General features: G+C 27.9%; 1 protein-coding gene across 4 annotated transcripts; it reads right to left on the reverse strand.

The window, feature by feature from the left end:
• Nucleotides 1-4: 4 nt before the first annotated feature.
• Nucleotides 5-19,573, reverse strand: LOC148232008 (arylalkylamine N-acetyltransferase 1-like). 4 transcript variants are annotated; one of them, XM_088193094.1, is made up of 4 exons: nucleotides 19,551-19,573; nucleotides 3,644-4,000; nucleotides 1,456-1,655; nucleotides 5-439 (listed from the first exon to the last, which is right to left on the reverse strand). In XM_088193094.1, the coding sequence occupies exons 2-4, from the start codon at nucleotides 3,938-3,940 to the stop codon at nucleotides 244-246; spliced, it is 693 nt and encodes a 230-aa protein (XP_088049220.1). In that variant the 5' UTR covers nucleotides 3,941-4,000; nucleotides 19,551-19,573; the 3' UTR covers nucleotides 5-243. The 4 variants fall into 4 exon arrangements, with proteins under 4 accessions (XP_088049220.1, XP_088049218.1, XP_088049217.1 ...); XM_088193092.1 differs by lacking the exon at nucleotides 19,551-19,573 and adding an exon at nucleotides 17,319-17,441; XM_088193091.1 differs by lacking the exon at nucleotides 19,551-19,573 and adding an exon at nucleotides 17,139-17,246.
• Between the last annotated feature and the right edge of the window lie 1,813 nt (nucleotides 19,574-21,386).

The following is a 21,386-nucleotide window of genomic DNA, read 5'->3' on the forward strand; positions in this document are numbered from 1 at the left end:
TATAAGTATATGCAATGTTTTATATAATAAATAAATAATTATGTTTTTCCCCATTCATAAGAATTTAAGAAGATGTTTTGCGTTTAATATTATATAACGTTACACTATAATTTATTTTAAAGCATACAATATACCGTACTATTTAGTTAAATATAATTTATGATAGACATCACATTAGCCGCATAAAATACTATAATAATTGTTACCCTGTCGATTGCTAATTTGAATATCTTTAAGGTTGAGTCAAAATTTGTGATAGTAAACGGTAACTTCGTCATGTGGTGCTTTGGGATTGAAAATAATTTTTCCGTCAACTTTGTAGTCTTTGTATTTCAACCCGTAAATTTTCGTCGATCCCAGTTTTTCCATTACTTTTGCGGAAAATGCGCTTGTACAATCGCACCTGAGCACATTGACGCCGTTCGATTTGGCAATTTCTCTGGAAAAAGAAAATTAATAATTAAAATAACTAGTTTCATTGAATGCATATTAATAAAATCAGGTGACTCTGAAATGAAAGCTTTTTCCGAAAATTACATCCATTATTCAAAACCATTCGAAACCATATGTATGTACCATATAACCCACTTTCCAACATGTATTCTGACTTATCGTTTATTTAACATCGAATGATATATATATACTCACCGGAACCTGACTTTTGATATGTCTTATTATATTGCAAAATAATAATTCGAATTGTCTCTTTTTGTATCAATTTCTGTATTTCGGCAATTATTTCAATAACGGATTTCCTGATTTTTACGTGACTTTCTCAATTGCATTGTATATTTCTCCGAAAAGATATATTGATTGGATTGATACACGCCATAAATTGGCAAAGATGTCGTAATACAGAAATTATTCGAATGTGAGTGCAAGAGCAGGCAGTCGTGTCTTAAATATATTAATAAATATTTGACCACTTATGTGTTAAGCTATAATGTTTCGATATACATGAAATTTATTTAAACAAATATGAAATGTATTTGAACAAACTGAACTCGTCCTGGAACTAACTTAAACTGAACCGAAACTTGTGATAGATACTATGAAATAAATGTTTACTTTTTCAATAATTACGAATAAGTATTTAATATTTACATTATCTGTCGGTGTGTGTTACATTAAATATATAAAAAGCGTATGATGCACTCAGTTTCATAAATAATTGAGAATTTATATGCATATTTGTTAATTATACTGTATATCGCATTAGTTTATAATGCACTCGCAAAGTGTCCGTTAGCTGTATTAATTTATCTTATTATTATGTTATATAATATAATGCGGAATTAATCATTGAACTACGCACATGGTATTTATATAAAAAAACATGTTTGTATAATATGTATGTACATTTATGATATTACAAACAAGCATTTGATAGACGGATCTCGATGAACTGTTTAAGGCGGTGGAGAACCTAAAGAAAATAAAAAAATATATAATTACTTGGCTTGGTAAAGCAAATGGTGAGCCAGTCCTTGACCTCTGTAGGAATTATCCACGGATATAATTTTCACTTCGAGGACCACATCTACGTCAGGCAGCTTGGTAAATATGGCAGACTCTTTGCTGATCTTGTATAGTAACTGCAAGATTTTCTTGAACCTTGGATGCTGACAACCTTCACTGAAGTCATCAAAGACGTCCTGCAAAGCACAAAGAAAAAATGTTAAAATATGTGTCCTGACCTTCGTGTCTGAGGTGTTTATTTATTTATTTATTTTAGACAAAGCTTCTTATTTAATTTGTGAATAATTGAGATCGTCATATACAGTTTGTATATGTTATTTATATGTAAAGTATTCCGATTCAACTCTGAATTCCAGACGTCAAAGTTGAGTCAGCTTCCTCTTGGTTCAAGTTCGTGCGAAATTAATTAGTTCAAGTTTGAGAGATCTTTCTTGAAGTTCTTGGATGCTTCCGAGAAAGAATTCAGAATTTTAAGATTTTATTTTCCGTTCCTTTTGCTGGGATAGCCAAAAATAAAAGGTTGGTAAATTTTTAAAACAAATTACCGTTGGCCGATAACGAACGGCCGTTTAGATGGCAATCTCGCATGTGCTATCTCTTCTCAATGCATTTGTAGTTGTTCTTTTCATATTTTTGATTCATGGTGCGTAATTTGGCTTAATTTAAAAAAATATTTTCTTACGTTCCTATTTTAACAAAGAAGCCATTTTTATGTCTTAGACATTTAACACCTTTAGTTGTGTATTACATACCGAGACTAGCTTTATCACCAGTTTTTATAAACCTTATTTGTACAAAGGGGAGGGGCAAAGTTGGCCAGTCAATGGTCGTTTTTTTAATATTTAGATTTCATTAAATGATGTGCATTTCTCTGATTTAATTCAAGGGGAAGAATGCAAATGTACCCACCTACCCCCCTCCAAATGACGTCCTTGTTTTTGACATACATTTTTCTAGCAAAATTCAAGGGGGGGGGGGGACAAATGTCACCTTGCCCCCCAAATGACGTCCGTGTTTTTATGGTTCAATAAATTACACACTTGTAAATTTGGCTAAAAGTTTTTTGACCTGCCATTGTTCAAATTGATGAACTCGAAATATGACATTATAATATAAGCTTTACAGCTCGTTTAACTGCTGAATCGATCGATGAGCAAGTACACACGTAGGTACAAGGCAGCATATTATCTCGCGTCAGCGTGGGATAAAGAACTAAATGGATCTCAAAATGGATAAATGAGCAAAAAGCACGCTTAAAGGGAGAACGTAGCATTTTTTTTATGCAAATCGACGTTTTGCATGCCAGATGGTCGACACGATGCAGTGTACCTACAGAAATTGAACAATATGCATTGACACCGTGCAATGTTCTATTTAATAACAGGACAAATCGTGACTGAAAGCAGAAAACGGTCTTTAGAGAACGTGCGCTGGTACGTTTCAAAAAGTAACTGGAAGTCCGGTGACAAAACTAAATGTATCATTTAATCTACGATACCAATATATTTTACTGTCATAATATGTCATCGAGAACATGTCAAGCTAGTAATTAAAAGTTAATTCAATACTATATCAAATTTCATTCATCAGTCACCTATCCAGATTGTCGGTGTCCGAGTAACTTGTTTATTTTACGAAGAAACGAAGGCGACAGTTTCAATGTCACGATTGATCACGGGTGTCGCGTATCCTTTAAAAGTTCCGTTTCAAGGTATCTTTGATCATTGTTATTTATTCGATTAGGATCTTGATTCAGCACTCATATGCTGTACGATGCCCTTTCATTTTCTCTCTCTTAGTAACGCGAGTCCTAAGAATATCTACGAGTAATCAATGCCACTGGGGTTACATAAATAGCCTTCGATAGTAACAGGTTCTGATGATACTACAGGATACGATATTGATGTTTGTGGAAAACGGTCAACTTGAGATTTTAAGCGAATGTCTGTCAAGGCTAATATGAATCCTATTTCCTATAACTGGGCCAATCCTAAAAATTACCCACAATTCTAAACAAAAAAATAGGCATGGGTAGAGCAATCAAGGTTGAGTTTGATTATTTTTAAATTTAAAGGGAAAACCCATTGCTTGATTTTTCCTGTTATAGTAGCTCTCACGCGCAACGTTAAGGAAAATTATTGTCACTTCAAAGAAATTCACTTACACTTCTACGACTGAGTCCAAAAAGGCCAACTGCTATTATCTTGTCTTTGCTGTCAACGATCATCGTGCTGTATCCTCCGTCTATAGCATCCAAACAAAATTCCTCTAACTCTTGGCATCTGTCGTTTTTATCTTGCAAAAGTTTGATTTCAAAATTCAACGGTTCGTCGTGAAAGAATCGCTCTTTCAAAAAATCTAAAACTCTCATCCTGTCTTTTTTATCTATTTTCTTGTACTTCAAACCCGCTGGTAAATTGTTTGAATGCGCTGGTGAAGAAGCGGCTGCAGGTGTGGACATGGTAAGTATTTTTGAGTCAAGCGATAGATTTGATAGTTTGGAGCTGAGGGCGCTCTCGAGCTGAAAAATAAATTAGATTAATTGTAGAATTGCTCTAAAATGTATGATAAGATTATTAAAAACTGTTTCTATGTATCAATTTAAAACAAATATATTTTTACAAACAGTGAATTCTATAGTATAAAACGAAAATGAATTACTTTTCATTGATAATTTAATTCAATAGATAATATTCATATTAATTTCATAGATTATTCCAAAAACGAGCAAAATATTAAATAGTTATTTTAAGAATATTTCGTCACAAATTAATAAATAGATAGCGACAATATCAAAACTAAAAACAATGAATTTTTAATATATGTGATATACATATGTACATACATAGTTATAGTTATAATACTATTCGGAAGACTAAATATTTTGTTTAATTTTTAAAAGGCATTTCTTATTGTTTCTCTGTTAAAATACCAAATAATAACTGAGTAAAAACTAACCTTTGATTATTACTGTAAAATTATAAAATTATTAAACGTGCAATAAAGTTATAAATCAGTATTAAAATGATTGCTTGCTAAATTAAATTATTAACCAACTTAAAACAAATTACTTACCCAATGAAAACAGACCCTAATTTTTTTAATGCAAAATAATTAGATATGTCGTAACAATTTTCTATTGACTTTAAGCAAGCGTTTTAAAATTTAGCTTGTGGATAAAAGCAATTAAATCAAAAGTGAAGAAAAAACAAAGGATTACAATTATTAACACAAAATATCATTTGTTGTTTTTTCTTTTCGAATATAAATATTAAACATTAATAAAAAATCTAATTCGGTCACATTGTTAAAGAGGTACACATTTTTAATAATTTTATATAATTTAATAATATTATCCGATATTATTATCCGCAGTTATTAAAAAATAGTATATTTAATAAATAAAATGAATGGCAGTATCTTTTAGTTAAGCAATTATTCTAAAATATTACTTTAAATTTAAAGTTAAATCATACCTGCAATTTAATTTTCGTAAAACGTTTGAGTGTAAAAGGTGCGTCAAATTGAAATGAAAAAAACCGATAACGATAATAAAATAAATGATCATTTGTTTTATAAAATAATTACAATAATTATTTTTATATAATAATAAATTGTTTTTATTTTTTTGGTCTACATAAAAAGTTGGCAATTTAAATGATCGATAACGTTTAATGTATCGTAAAAAATCGTAAGAAAAAAAACTAATAACCATGACTGACAAATGTCATTGTTGAATCACTCAAACCTTGATCTTAGTTATGTAATGCATTTTTTTTATTTGATTAAATAATGTTTAATTCGTTAGGAACCAAATTTGCTCAGCAAAACGAGTTTAATTTACCTAGTACTAAATATTAATAATTTTAAAGATAAAATTATTTTTATTTTTTAATAAATTAAAGAAAAAGTTCACCAAAGCTTTTATGAGCTTTTTTGTTAAAAGTTGTTTCGTGTTTTTGTTGTATTAATTAATCGAGTGTAAACAATTAATATAATTAAAACACAAAACTGGGTTTTGTGAACTTGTTACACTTCCGTAATGACTGTAATGATTTTTTTCTGACTTACGTAATTGTAAAATCGAATTGTTTGAAGAATAAAAAACGAAGGTCACTCGTTTGCAAGTTCAATGCGTTCATTTATTTTTTAGTCCTTTTTTTGTAATAATAATTACATAATATAATCGTATATGATTTGCCGCCGACCGTAATGCGTTTTTTCATCTTTGCCTATTGACAGAAGGCAAGTTCAAAGTCATGAAAATGTAAAACCACGGTGTTGCCATGACTTTGTGGTGCGAAATATAAAAAAATATAATCTCGTTACTCGAGAAGCTGTTGTGTATGATTTTTTGCATGTAATTCTTGTGCCAATAAGATCACAATCTAAGCGAAAGTTGTTTGTCCGTTGTCTAGAAAATACTATTTCGAATGTCAAGTTCCATTGTTGAGTGTCGTTCTTAGTTATTTTTTTAATTATACACATCAGTTATGTCAGGAAGCTATGTTATTTATTATATTTATTTATTATGAATGATTTTAATTTCTTAGAATAGAGAGTGAACGTGGTATATACGATTATTATTGTGTTTATGCTTTTATTGCAAGCTTTAATCACTATGCAAATTGTTCGTGGTATTTATAACATAGCCTTTTTATAGTAATAAACATATATTATCTTTATTTTCTTATTGTTTCAGTTATCTATTATAATACCTTTTATTAGGTAGTACGTAAGAGTTTATGTACGTAAGTACACTTATAACAATAATGTATTATGTATATTTTTGTAAAATACAATTCATATATAATAATGAAAATATGCTAAATATTCTAAATCATTTTTGGAATTAAAATATTTTATTAATAAAATCTTTGGTAAATAAATATTTGATATAAAACTTTATTGTTTCATTAATAATGTTTATCTTTAACTTATTATTAGCATCGTTATAACGAATAAGTCGAATTTATTAGTAATAACTGTTAAAAAATCATCTTACTATTTTTGTTACAGATTCATTATATACTGATAGTATATAACTAAAATATTTTAGATCAATAATGTCAGTTCAGGTTTAAATGAAGCAATTTTTGATTATTATCATGCATAATATGTATTAATTTTGCAATTTTAATATATACAAACTTTGCGTGAAATATCAAGTTTTTATTAACATGTTTATAAAATAAAATAAAATTTTAATAAATTTATTATGCAATAGTCATCAAGGTATTCAACTTGTGCAATTTTATATTAGTGGAAATTCGTGCTGATATAAATTAACAAATCTTATGTTTATATTATATTTACCGAGTAGTTGATGAAATGATCTCCATCGTTTTTAAAGTTGACAATCGGCGATAAATCAGACACAGACATTTTTGTATATTTTCACTGTTTTTCACAACAATATATCATATATTCGAAAAACGATAAGGTATTTATTTTTATAATTAATTATTATTATTGTATTATATAAAGATAGCTATAAAGCAAGTTCTCTGTGCGAAGATCGCGTCACGAATGAACCCTTGACTATTTCTATACTCCCATTTATATATCTCTCTCGCTTCTACTACGTTATGCTTAATTGCATGATGTGTAATATTATATTAAACCTTTTTTCAATCATACAAGATACATAAAAAATATCTTGAATTAATTCAGTAGCGCTACAACGACGTAGAAATAAATAAAAAATAAAATAATTACCTGTGATTAAAAAAATATATATTAAAATAATTATTTATAAAAATAAATTATGAAACATATTTTTTAATTTATTTATACAATTAATTAATATTTAATAATTATTTATTTCAGTTTATATACTATTTTATTAATTATTACTGTTTATCAGTTGATATGTAACTGTTACCATTTAGTAAAATAGCTTATATTATTATTTAATAGAGAAAAAATGTTTTAGGAAATGCATTTATGCTAAGCACACAAAAATTTCATTTAAACTTCCTTGAAATACAAAAAAAATCTAGTTAATTAAGATAGATGTTGTTTACTTTTGTCATGAATGCAATAATTATTTTTTTATTGTATAATTAATTAATTTATTATGTAACGTAAATTCGTTACATTATCAATGTATAACGTTATAAATCAAATGAGAATTAAACAATGTGAAATTGATATACTTTTATTATTAAATTATATACTTTTTCTTGTTGTTACGTTTGAAGAAATATATAATCACTGTTTGCTTTAAATATGATTTAGTGTTATTTTATTAAGACACTCAATACTATATAAAGCATATTTTTCTATTTTTTATTTATTTATTGCCCAAGGTGCATTTGTCCGGCTGCTTTTTATGTATCGATGTAGAATATGTCTTGTAGACGTCAGTTCGCATTATGTTTCAGAATATGAAAGTCTTCCTCATAGTGTCAAATTTCTAGCCCATAATTAAGGACAAGTGATCTAGAAAGAAACATTGACCATTCAAGATCTTGTTATCAAAATTTTTGGATGTTATAGAAAACAGGTTTATAATTATGTATACATATACTGCCTAATACATACATATATATGAACTCGTAAATACCCAATTTATTAAGATTTCTAGGAATCAGATTTGGATTTTAAACTGACACATTTATTTCCTATGAGTCACAGACAATATACTAATGAAAATTATTAATTTAGATTTAAGGCATACTATACACACATATATATATATATATATATATATATATATATATATATATATATATATATATATATATATATATATATATATATATATATATATATATATATAAATACAATTCGAGCTTCCTATGTTGGCAGTACTGTAAATCAGACACCTGTTAATAATCACGCGTGTTCAGTGTCAAATGTTAATTTTGATTTAATTTAATACCGTTGAATTTTTTTATGGGGTTACCTTAACGGTCGTGTCTACGCCGACAAACCTGAAACGTTGGAGCACCTAAAAACCAGCATCCGCCAAGTTATAGCCGAAATATCGCTCGAAATATACGAAAAAGTCATCTAAAGGATCGACTACTGCAAGAGTTCTAGAGGCGGCCATTGAATAATTGATACTATTTTTCATAATTAATGAAATACGGTAAATGTACGGCAAAAATTCGAAGATATGCTTAAATTTGTATGATTTTTTTAAATTAATTAAAAGTTCAAACACTAATTACATATAAAAATATTTTGACAAAATGTTATTTTAAATATAAATATGGATATTAAATTTTACTAAAAATCTGATAAATATCTGAAAATTATATACATTGTATCTATAAATACATAAATGAAATATGTTCTTAATTACATTATTGAATTGTACAAACATATGTATATGTAAATATATTATTTTATACAATTTTAATATTGAATATTAATAATTAGTTAGGCAGCGTTAAGAAGATCTGTAAAATTAACAATATTCCAAGATCCTACGACGTACTCAAGTACCGCTATTTTGTTTTGAACGAAATATTTTAATATAAAAAACATACGGAAAAAACAGCCTAAAAACTTATTGTAAAGACCAGTTATTATCTTGTCAGTTATATGCAAATAATATATATTATATAATACCGAAATGAATGTCTTTTTTTTAATTTAAGTGGTAACAGTCAGTCATATTGGGCCGCTTATACCCGAATACTTCTTTTGTTAAATCTGTGTTGGTGCACATCTCAAATCCACATAGCAACATTTAATAAAAAATGAGCTCAAAAATTCACGATTTTTACCAAGTAAACAATTTATACAAAATTCCATGTTATATGAATGACAATTACGGCCATTAATAATATTTGTGAAATGGTTTGTGATTCATTAGATAACGTTAAATGTAAAAGATGCTTTAAAAATCTTCGAACAGAAAATCATGATATCAAGAAAAGTTTTGGATGATAAGGAGACCAGAAAAGAAAGCAAATGGCTGCAGAAATGGAAGCAAATCTTACTCAAACTATCCATCAGCTTGTTTCAATACTAAATCAATCCAATTGAATAGTGCAACACATTCAAAAGATTAGAAAGGCTTGAAAACATTTCAGCGCGTATCCACATATCCCAAGAGTTTCTGAATCTTGGAGCTGAATCGCTTTTTTCGATTATTTGATTACCAGAGATGAAAAATGGAGTTGACAACAATCATCGATTATCCAAAAGACAAGAAACAAAATCGAAGTGAAGCACGAGCTCAAAAAAATAATTTGTGTGCAAAGGGATTTTGCAGTACGAAACTCTTAAAACTGGCTAAACAATAACAGCAAGCTAATATTGTGCACGAGGAAGTCTGCACTTGTTAACAGAAGTGGAATAGTTTTACAACACGACAATGCAATGTGGCACAATTAACTCTTAATAAAATCAAAGATTTGGTAGGTTTTATTTCATCTAATTTAGTATAGAAAAAAATCCAAAATGCAAAAGACATGAAAATTGAAATATTTTGAACCAAATCCTCCAATATGTTAATGAAATTAAAAATATTAACCAAATGAGAAAGTTATATATTTAGAAAAGAATTATATTTTAAATCATTAAAATAAAAAAAAACGTATAAAGTAATTTTTAGTTTTATTAAAAAAGAGACATTCATTTCGGGATTACCAATAAATGTTTTGCAATAATTAGATAACACATTTGACAAAAATATGTAATTAATATATTAATTTATTCAACTACTATAAAAATATTTGGAGATTATTTTAATTTATTTAATTACATAACATTGTTAAAATAAACTTTATTAATACATAAGTTTTCGCCTTAACCTTCATTTTCAGTAAAATAATATATCACTCGTATATAAGCAACTCTAAAAAAAATAAGATGATAATCGATTTAACGTGTCAATGTAAATGTCATTGCTATGTAATTACTGCCTAATTAATTGCATAAAATTACACACTGCGATCATATCGAATTAATCAAGGATGTAATTATTGGCTATAAATATAATTTGTTTGTGTTTAAGTTTGCAGGGTTTTTTTGTTATGGATGCCCAGAAAAATATTTGTTATGTTTCAATTATCAAAAGAAAACATGTGAATATAAAATAGTATATCAAATATATAATATAAATAATATAATTGCGTGATGTTATGAAGCAATTAATATTCGATGTGCAATGTCGATAATGGATTAACGATTTTTATTTTATTTTAAACGTATTTAATGGATATAAATGGAGAATTTATTCACCTTTTAATTAATATGTACATGACTAATAATAATCGTGACTCGTTACCACTATTAACATTTATAACAATACATCTTATTATGAGTCGAATGAAAATTATAATCAAATATTCTAACTTACAAAATATTTTTTGTATATTTTTAACTATACATTTTAGGGATCGATAAATACTGGAAAGGAATACTATTACTGAAACTTATCTTATATGAAGATTTTGCCACTGATTTGCATCTTAATAAAGTAAGTAGAAGCTAAATCAATTTATTCATAATTTGACGTCAGACCGAAAATTTGCCTCACAATCCGAGACAATTTGTTGACTTCACTGTTATAGGTTGTATGGAACATATCCTTCAGCTAGCGATACGTTTTGTAATATTTGCTTAAGAAAATATTAGGGGTGAGCCAATTATCAATAACAACGGTTGCTACTTTACAAAAACAATATAAAAAATTGCTTTTGGATAATCGAAAAATAAAAATAGCCCTAAATCGTTTTGCATTCTGCTAATTTACATGCGTAATTTATCCTTATCGGATCGGGTTCTTAGATCATCAAAGCAAAGATAAATTCACCGGCCGGTTAGAGTAATAGTAAATTGCAAAAAATTGTTGGTCATTCAAATAATTTCAACCTTCCGCGAATGTATGCATATTTTCAAACATCTGGCACGAACACCTTCGGAAAGGTTTCTTATCTGAGAGTATTTTTTTATTACTGAAGCTAAAATAATTCGAATGTTAAAAATTTGTAAGCATTTTTTTGTCATTCTTAGACCCCTAGACACGAAACCCAATTTACTTATGCAGCTTTAAAAAAAGAGCAGTGGTTGTAAACATTTTAAAAATATTCGTTCAAATTTATTTTTATATAATAAAAAAATCTTTAGAAATTTTCTCGAGAAATGAGAATTCTTGATTTGACATTTTTTTCGAGAACTTCTCGAGAAGAAACATTATGTATCATGATATTGTCAGTGAGATTTTGAAAAATCTAGGAAAACCTCCGTGTTGATCAATCGGAATTAAAATTATATAATAATCATTATTATCAGTCTCTCAGACATATAGAAATTGAAGAACACAAAAGTTCATATGGGATTAAAAACTAGGTCTTTCGATTATTAGTCATCACTGGCATATCCTGCTAATCAAAGTATAATTAATGTGCAAATTACAAAAAAATAAATAAGGAATCATCTCATCTAAATACGGTAATTCTAATGGATATTTTTTTTTTCAGTTTTCGGTTATCAGAAACTACTAAGAAACTCAATTATCAGGAGAAACGTCGCAACTCGCATATTGTTCCACATTTTGTCTGTAATTTTATATTACACTATGATATTACTACGGACTTCTAATATGAGAGTATTAGTCAAAGTGTATTTAAACCGAATTTTGGTAAATAGTAGAGCGAAAAATCAATTATCACTTCTCAGAAGGCAAAAATTCACGTCAAAAGTAATAAAATCGTGTCGGCTTTTGTTCACGGCAAAAGTAATAAAATCGTGACGGTACGATTTTATTGCTTTTGACGTGGATTTTTTACTTTTGAGAAGGGATAATTGATTTTGCGCCCTACTATTGGTCAAAATTCGGTTTAGATATCCTTCTTTTATTCGATTTTTACTGGACGCTATATAACACCTGCTAGATAAATTATATTTTCACTAGTAAAAATATATATATATCTACCGGTGAAAATGTATTTTGAGTTAGTTAGTCGTTATTAGTATTATTTAAAACTGTGATACGTTCTATAACAAAACAAATGTTTCTAGATTAAATGTGTAGTATTACACATTAATAAAGACATGTCTTTGTTGCCGTTGATCATAAAGTATCAATTGTATTATCTATCAGGATATTGCAGATAATAAATATTTTCCATAGATGAAGTTTAGCCTAAAGCGGATAGTGCACACGGAAACTGTCCACCTGAATACCCTTATACAATAGAATAATTGTTCGCTATAATATTTAGTCCAAGGTTTCGAAGGTGACTCTCGTTAAGTCGGTATCTGCAAATAACCCAAAATGATTTATTGCCATCGCCTACCGGATTGAAACCGATAATCACTATATAAGACACGGTATTAATCTTGTTCAAGCTGTACACATTAGCATTTCTGTCACCACCAACAATCCTTCTATCTAAACCGTAAAATTGAAATATATATTGTCAAAATAGTTGACATGTATAAGGTTTCGTTTCAATTGTATGTGATTTATTGAAAATAACAATGATCTGTGACTAGTATTGTGTTATAATCTACACTTTACGAGACAGATAATATAATATATCAATATCAGTTTGCAGTAAATCGTTATATGATTAAAATTGCACATGCATTATTATATAGTTATAATATAATAATTCTATAATGATGAATAATTATGTTAATAAAAATAAAAAATATACTAAGAAATAATCTTATAAATATGTTATAAGAATAATTGTGACATGACAGGTCCCAATGCGTCATAGCAGAACAACAATGTTACCATTTAGCACAGGTTATTTTCTATCCATATAAATACCTTACAATATTTCAATCACAACATTTTTATATCAAATCTATATTTTTAAAATATATTTAAACATTTGATCATTTTATAAATTAATCAACATACACTAATCACCGACCCAATAAAATATAAAACTATTTTAACCTCCGTGTCAGGGTTGCATAGTGGGTCCAAGTTGAAGAGCTTTTGAAGTTTTGATGCCTTGAGCTCGAAGGTGAATATACACGTATGAGTGTTAGTAGGGATCGTTGGTTTTTTGCGTTCCAATATTTATAACTATGGAGATTTTTTCGATCCCTTTCGGTAGAACGGCCAATTACAAAAGTTTGGCCGTTGGGTAGTTTTTTAAGCAGATTGTCGTATTTACCCTTTGCGACGGATACTTTTAATCTTTCTGATTTTGCCGGGTACTTTGATTTAATATGCAAAAAACATTTTCTCACGGTGGTATCCCATTTAAAAAAGAAGCACATTTTTTGTCTTAAGACATTTAAAACTAATTTTTGTATATCACATGATGAAACTGGCTCTGCCGCCAGTAATTATAAATAAACAGATAATGAGTTTTTATTACATACGTTGTAGTAATCACAATATTTTTGCAAAGACAATTGAAACACTTTTCGGGAAAAATATTAGCTGCTAAGCTAAAGCTATGTGAAACAAGAGTTTCTATAAATAAAATTGTATACAAATGTTATCTAGCGTTCCTCGAATTTTCATTTTCATCGGTCTTTTATTTTACATTGACCCATTGTCCCGTTTAATATGGTAATTCAGTCAATGAAATATATCAAATGGCTGCGATCATACGAGAGCACACATTCGATAAAACTATCAAGGTAATCGTTAATTCCCATAGGGTTTCTTGTGCACTTGATTCTTGGATTCTTGTGAATAGATTCCGACAAGGTCGTCGTTTATGAGGTTGTGCATTTTCAATTGTCGTTCTAATTGTACCAGTTGACGCATAAATACACCATGTTATATTTAAATAATAACTGTCGATAGAAAGAAGGTTGAAACTTGAACGATTTACATGACAAGTGTATTGTACGGTACAACTTGTACTTATATCTAATATTCAAGTTTCTTACTGTTTAGTTAAACTTTAACTATTTACTTTAACTGTTTAAGTATTACAAAAGAAGGAACTCAAACAAAAAAATCTTTTGTCTTCTTTATGAGTTTTGATTTAATTTGCAAGTTTTCCGATAATATAAAAAATTAGCCAGTTTCTTATATATCAAGGTAATAAAAATATATTACGTAATTTTATTAACAAGGAGTGGCAATATACATTAAATCGGTCATTGATTATTAAAAAAATGTTTTCTAAATCGCATACATATATCCTATGAACTATTCTTTACAAAATATTATTTTTATCTAATTCAGATTATATAAAGAGCTGAGCTCTTAATGGCCAAAATTCTTCGAGAATAGACGGTTGCTCTAATCGCTTCCATAACTTATGAAAAGAGTGCTCTATATTTAGCAATAAAATTATTTCAGCAGAAAATCATCTAGGATATGTAAAGAACTGTTCAAATGCACAATGTTGCACTTTATAGAAGACCGAGAGAGCAGATTTTAAATCAACTCACTCGCAAACTCGTCTCCATTCCATACCTAAAAGTAATTCAATCAATAAATAAAAATTTACAATGTTTTCGTCTATGTGTTACATTAATGAATAGTATTTATAATGAACATAAATTTCATGTTTTTATTTTTTAAATATTGTTAAAGTGAAGTTTTCTCTCATAAATTAAAATAATAATACAATATTATATTAATAACTACATTAAATATTCTTAAATGGTTTTTAAAATATTATATTATCTTTAAGCAATAGGAGCACCACATGCCGTCATATTTTGCAACTCGACTTTTACTCATTATAGCGCTCAACTTTGAAATTTAAAGACGTTAAAAATCTAATCCTAAATTACGGGCCGTAGTTTACCCATCGTTTAAATGTTAGACTGTTTACAAGTTTTATAACAAGCCACATTGTACCATATTTAAAATCACGTTTTTTTATTTGCTGCCCAGGAAACAGCAGCTTTGGTTATTTTCTTATTGGTTTATTAATATATTTGGATTGTTACGCATTTAAAGTTCTATAGTAAGAAACTTTATATCTATATAAAAATGGTAGCGAATGTATTAGGAGGCATTTAGCTCATATATGGAAGTATTATAAATATTAATAAAATACAATAAAAATAGATTATTGTATTATTATGCAGAATAAATTGGCGCGCGTGCCAAGCGCACGTGGTAGATTGTATTAAATGAAACAAAACTTTAGGTGCTCGCAAGGATTTCTGCTATCGCGTTGAGTGGTCAGTGCATATAACACTTAAGCGTTTTATGCAATTTTAATTGCAAATATTCTGTAAAAATACACGCAATTAAATATGGTGTAAAAATAAATATTAAACTTATTCGATGTGGTAATTTGTATCACGTGACAGTGGCTATCAGTTTATAAACAATATTTTTGGTTAATATTAAGCATGTATGTTTAGTGATAAGAAGTTATCGCATTAATTTTTATAGGTCACGTAAATAATAACGGACAGCGCGTATTAAATAAATATTTATTTTTCACTATAGAGCCATTATTGTTATATTTACGTGTACAAATCAGTTTTAATTTTTTTCCGGCTGGAAGCATTCTGTTAAATTGTAAAAAGTAGTGCCAATTTTAATTTTTGAGGCTTTGACGAAATAATAGGAATAATCCCATTTCTAATGTAAACGTGTATATAAGTTATTCTAAACATGTAAATACAAAACACGATATATTCGAAATTTAATAGTCGTTGGTTTCAAAAAATGTTTTGTAAAGAATTGGTGCATCTACAATAATACACATGGGTTGTTTTTGGTTAGCTAAATAATCATATGTCATCTTTCTACTAGTCTTATTTTTAATTTGATAGTTTTTAATATCGTAACCAAAGCTCTTTTCGATGTTATATTATAAAGCACAGTTTAGTTAACCGTTTCGTGTAGAATTTGGTAATAAAAAAAATCATTGATCGTTAAACGCATTTAAAAGGGATTTCCTCAATTTTTTTTATTTTTTACTTTCTTATTTTGCACAGAGGAAATGCATCACTTAGCAAACCTTTTATCTATCGATATTGGAAATGACACGAACATTTTAAAAACACTAACAATACAACCTTGCTGCAACATCAGTCACGTCACGCAGGCTCCAGCGGAAATAAAAGAAAAAATCGCTTCCATTTATCTATATTTAAATTTCCGAAGATCTCATGTGTCTAATAATTATGTTAATATACACATATAAATATATGTATATGTGGGCATATTTATAGTATTTGCCTATAATGAAATCGAACGTACGTAAATTCAGATATTCTCAACTATGAAAAAAATATATTTTGTTATTAATATTGACATATTTTTGCATGGTACGTTTTACCATCGCATATAATTTAATTATAATAAGCAATTTAATTATAATATTCACATGACCTATATTATTTTTAGGTAAAATATACGATAGTGGAAATCAAGTGAAAATAAAAGTTAGTAAAAATGTAAGTAGCATAATTTATAGAACAAATCTTAGCATTAAAATACAAAAATATTAATTATTGATTTTTTAGTTTTGATATTATAAAAAAATCAAAGCAATATTCAAGTATTTTAATAATTTGATATATGTAGAAGTTTTACTTAATGAGCTATTAAAATAATGGTGTAAGTGTATGGTTATAATTAACTTTTGTTTACGTTTTAGTGTTACTGTGAGTATTTATATCTCGTTTCATACACACTTAAGTAAACGCTAACGAATGATTTGAATATTCATCTTAATAAAAAACGTCTTTAAAAAACCAATATTAGCTCTTTTTTACTCGATATCGTATAAATTTTCTTTTACCGGAAATTGCCAGGCCGCATGTGTGTATGTTGAAACGCCACACAGGAACGACTGAATTACTATTTATAAATTAAGCAGATGAATCGGGTCCATGGTGCGGCGAAGCTGCCATAACCATCTCTAAATCGCAAAGAATACACACACACATCACCATGTGTGACAAATTGTTAAAATTTTTACCTTATTGTAATAACAAACACGTACCGAAGACACTCGTGAATACCAAATGTATTGGCTTTGTAGATGTGATGATAATTGATTTGTTTTTTAAGAGGTGTGTATTTTTAGCATTTTTTTCGATTCAGACACGAAGATTTCTCAGGTCATGGGTTCAAGTGTATTTTAATATAATAAAAACATAATACATTATGAGAATTATATGTTTATATAAAGTAATATATTGTGAAAATTCAGGTAGAAGTAAGAGTAATATTAATAAAACTCTCAACCTTTATCGCGAAATAGCAATTTTCCACTTTTCATCAGAACAAGTAATATGTTTCAAGTACCACTTCTTCGTTATAATGATGGGTTTTATTGTACTAATAATTTAATAGTAAATAATAAGTAACATATATGATTAATAATACGTATTTATCGAGTAACATTATTATTTGGTTAAAGTTTTATCTATAGATTTTTTATCGAAAATATTGATTTAATATATTAAATAATCGCGGAATGAATGTCGTTTTTTTAATTAAAATGTATATTTTAAATTTTAATGCTTCAGCATATAATTTATTTTTATAGATATAACCTTCTCCCATCTCTCGGACATTTTAATATTATTTCCATTAGCATAAAATATTGGAGGCTTTGATTCAAAATATTCTGATATACCACTTTCCACATCGTCTGCATTTATCTTCATTTAGGAAGTTGTGCATCGATAGAAATAAACGATAGTCGGAAGGAACAAGGTCTGAATGAATATGGTTGACGAGATAAAACCTTGCAGGAATGTTCCTTGCTTTTCGTTAAAACAGTGAACGCCAAGTTTTCCAATTTTTACACACATACATTCGCGCGTGCATGAGCCGAGTCACATGAAGAAAGTACGCTACAATAATGGTTATTATCTTATAATGTTTTTAAATATCGTAATGTATAGTCCTGATATGCACTAAAACATATAAAGCAAAATACGTACACAGGTATGAAGGGCCAAAGCACAAATGACTTACGTTAAAAAAGACGACATTTATTTTAGGAATATTGCTATACTATTCATATTAAATGTTAATGCATTCAATAATAATACATTAATTTATATGAGATAAAAGTAATTTAATTAAAATAAGTGTTAAGCTTACAATTTTTATTAACTCCTTTGATATTAAAGTTTTAAAAATCTTGAGAAATCTCTCAACCCCGCTGCACAGTTTCATCGAAATCCATGTAGTTTTTACCCAATCGCGAACACAAATAATTATGTTATACGTACTTAATCAGCCACTCTAGAAATGGGTTTATTATAATATTGCTTATATACGTATCAGGTTTTTACTGTAATTGGATAAAATGTAATTGAAAATCAGAAAAATTAAATATAGGAACAATTTTTAATTAGATAAATATATTGATTACATAATTATTTCTTTATTTTTTTAATAGCTTATATTATCGATCTTAAAAAATAAATATTATAAATAAAAAACGACTTAAAATATTAATACTTTAAATAGTTATTCATTACTATTATCTAGTTATTTTTTATTATTATTTTAATTGCTTTTCAAATTAGATATGATTAAATTCTAACCTACCTAAAAAATCATATATGGTTAAATATATATTTTTATGTTGTGACTAGATTCTATAATTAAAAATAGTAATAGTAATAAAAGTACTAACTATTTATTTTTGCATCATAAAGCAATTTTTAAATAATTAAATGGTATATGTCAATCTTATCGTAAATTAAATTGCCATCGGAAATTGCCTTTAAAATATTATTCTAAGATTTTAACTATTTCATAAACTATATATTTTTAATTTGTAGCAAAATCTAACAAAAGATTTTCCTAACGTTACATCGTTATCGGGAAATTTAGTACATAAAAGGAATCTTATATAAAGCACGTCTCGTTTTCCGGAACGTGCGTTTTCATTCTACTGAAAATCGCTTTTATCTACAATTGATAAGATGTAATATAATATCTATTGATAATATTGAACAAATATATTTTGATTAATTTTCTATCACTACCAGAAATTTTCTCGGTTTACCAGATGATATGTAACGAAAATACAATATTATAAATGTAATGTAAAACAGTTTTTAAATATTATTTTATTGGATAAATACCTTACTTTTTATAAATTTGTTTTACAGTACATATTAGATTACAATCAATTGACACAGTATTAATGCTCTTATTGATAATTTCCTGTTAGATATAGACTCACCCGATACAGCTGTTTGTATGTACGAGTATAATGTTGAACACTATACGTTTAACTACACATTTGAATCGTCAGTAAATTTTATTATCTATTCGCGTACGATGAAAACGATGTTGTTTAATAACTCTAATTTATCGCCACAATCTGGCAATTTATTATAATATAATAATAATTATTTTTTCAGATATAGTAGCGTCTGGAGATGCGACCGAAACTGACTCTACCTGAAAGCCTACTACCCTCCGGAGGGTGGAATTGTATGTATCCAGTTCTGCGCTTTTCCTTCTCGTTCACACCATAGCGAAAATTGAAGCAAAATAAATCCGGAAACCTATTGTTCGGATAAATGGAGACAAAAACTTGCGGCAAACCTTAACAGCTCTCCGTATATTTATTATACGATACCCATATTACAAAGGATGTAATATATATGTACATTTATGTATATATACATATACAATATATATAAAATAAATTAATACTTGTACTAAATGTATTAAATGTATTCTCTATGTGTATAAAATATATATTTTTTGCTAATTAATTGATACTATATTTATCATTAGTGTTTTTTTTGACAAAAACACTAATTAATTTAAAGGCAGAAAAAAATATAATCCAATATTAAATTGGATAATTGTATAATTTATTATTTTTATTTATAACAACATTTTTCGGCGGTTCTATCCCACATTTTTTAAATGTGTAGATAATATTATAATTAAAGCGATACTTTTTTGTCATGTTTATCTTACTACGAATTATTTCATTTTCTATTACTCAAATAAGATAATTGCTTTCTAAAGTACAGGTAATTTGGCACATTGATGAATATATTTGCTTGTTTGCTGAATGAAATATGCCACTCGACACATAACAGTGAAGTCAATACCTATATTACGAGCGATTTGAATTTTTGTGCTATCGTCAGTTCAATTTATTTGTTGAATTAGCTTTATCGTAGTTAAGGACAACGATCACTTTGCGACTGGTCGTGTGAAAGTGTTCAACATATAACCGCTCGAGGAGATGTCAGCGGATTTTTTTCCATATGCATGCGACCTTAACCCACGTAGGAAAGCCCAATAATACACTTAAAATGGTTGTAATGTTTTATTTAACTTATACGTGTAATTATACGTAGGCTTGACATCGCGCAGTAAGAAAGCCGTTATTATAAGAAGAATCGGGTGAGATTTTCCTGCTCGGTTTGGTCCATAACAATATTTGTAACAGGTATGACCCAAATAAATCATAACAACAAGGCCTCGCATTTGACTGTGTCAATGTTTAACACAATATAAATAAATTACTGTATACTGTGAGATTTGTTATCTTTATATTTTTTTAACATTGTACAATGTTAGGTTACGGTTTTAGTTTGGTTTCAGCCAGTTTCGAACAAAAAATACAGTGTTTGATTACGGCTGAAATATAACGAAACCGAATATTCAGTCAGTCTTGATTGGATTGAATGTTTCAGATTGATATCAAATGCAAAATATGGCTTAGAAATATATGTATATTAATTTAATTTATATTCTTTTAAATTATTGGTCAGAATTTTTCTGTACGAGTGAACGGGAAATATTTGATAATCTCCATTATTTGTTTAGTCACAAAAAATTAATTATGTAGTTGTTACCACCCAAGAATAGGCAAGAAGATGATGGGATGATTGTATTTGTGTTCTGGAGTGCAAATGAGCAAATTTTAGAACAGATGCCATGCAATAAATTACATAAATAAATAAATTTATAGTGGGTGTTCAAGGGGTGCTGAAAGAGTACCTATATTTTGAACAAGGTTCGAAAGAGTGTATACATGCAATTTTTTATT

This window comes from Plectrocnemia conspersa, unplaced genomic scaffold, assembly GCF_051122295.1.
Source record: "Plectrocnemia conspersa isolate PC_06_02 unplaced genomic scaffold, ASM5112229v1 ptg000009l, whole genome shotgun sequence".
Classification (NCBI taxonomy): Eukaryota; Metazoa; Arthropoda; class Insecta; order Trichoptera; family Polycentropodidae; genus Plectrocnemia; species Plectrocnemia conspersa.

Excerpts from the sequence above, each read along its gene's own strand:
- LOC148232008 (XM_088193090.1), bottom strand. The coding sequence starts at position 6,864 with ATGTCTGTGTCTGATTTATCGCCGATTGTCAACTTTAAAAACGATGGA. Across the intron at positions 4,001-6,795 it reads ATCATTTCATCAACTACTCG|CTCGAGAGCGCCCTCAGCTC; the intron begins GTAAATATAATA and ends TTTATTTTTCAG. Across the intron at positions 1,656-3,643 it reads TTGGACTCAGTCGTAGAAGT|GACGTCTTTGATGACTTCAG; the intron begins GTAAGTGAATTT and ends TGTGCTTTGCAG.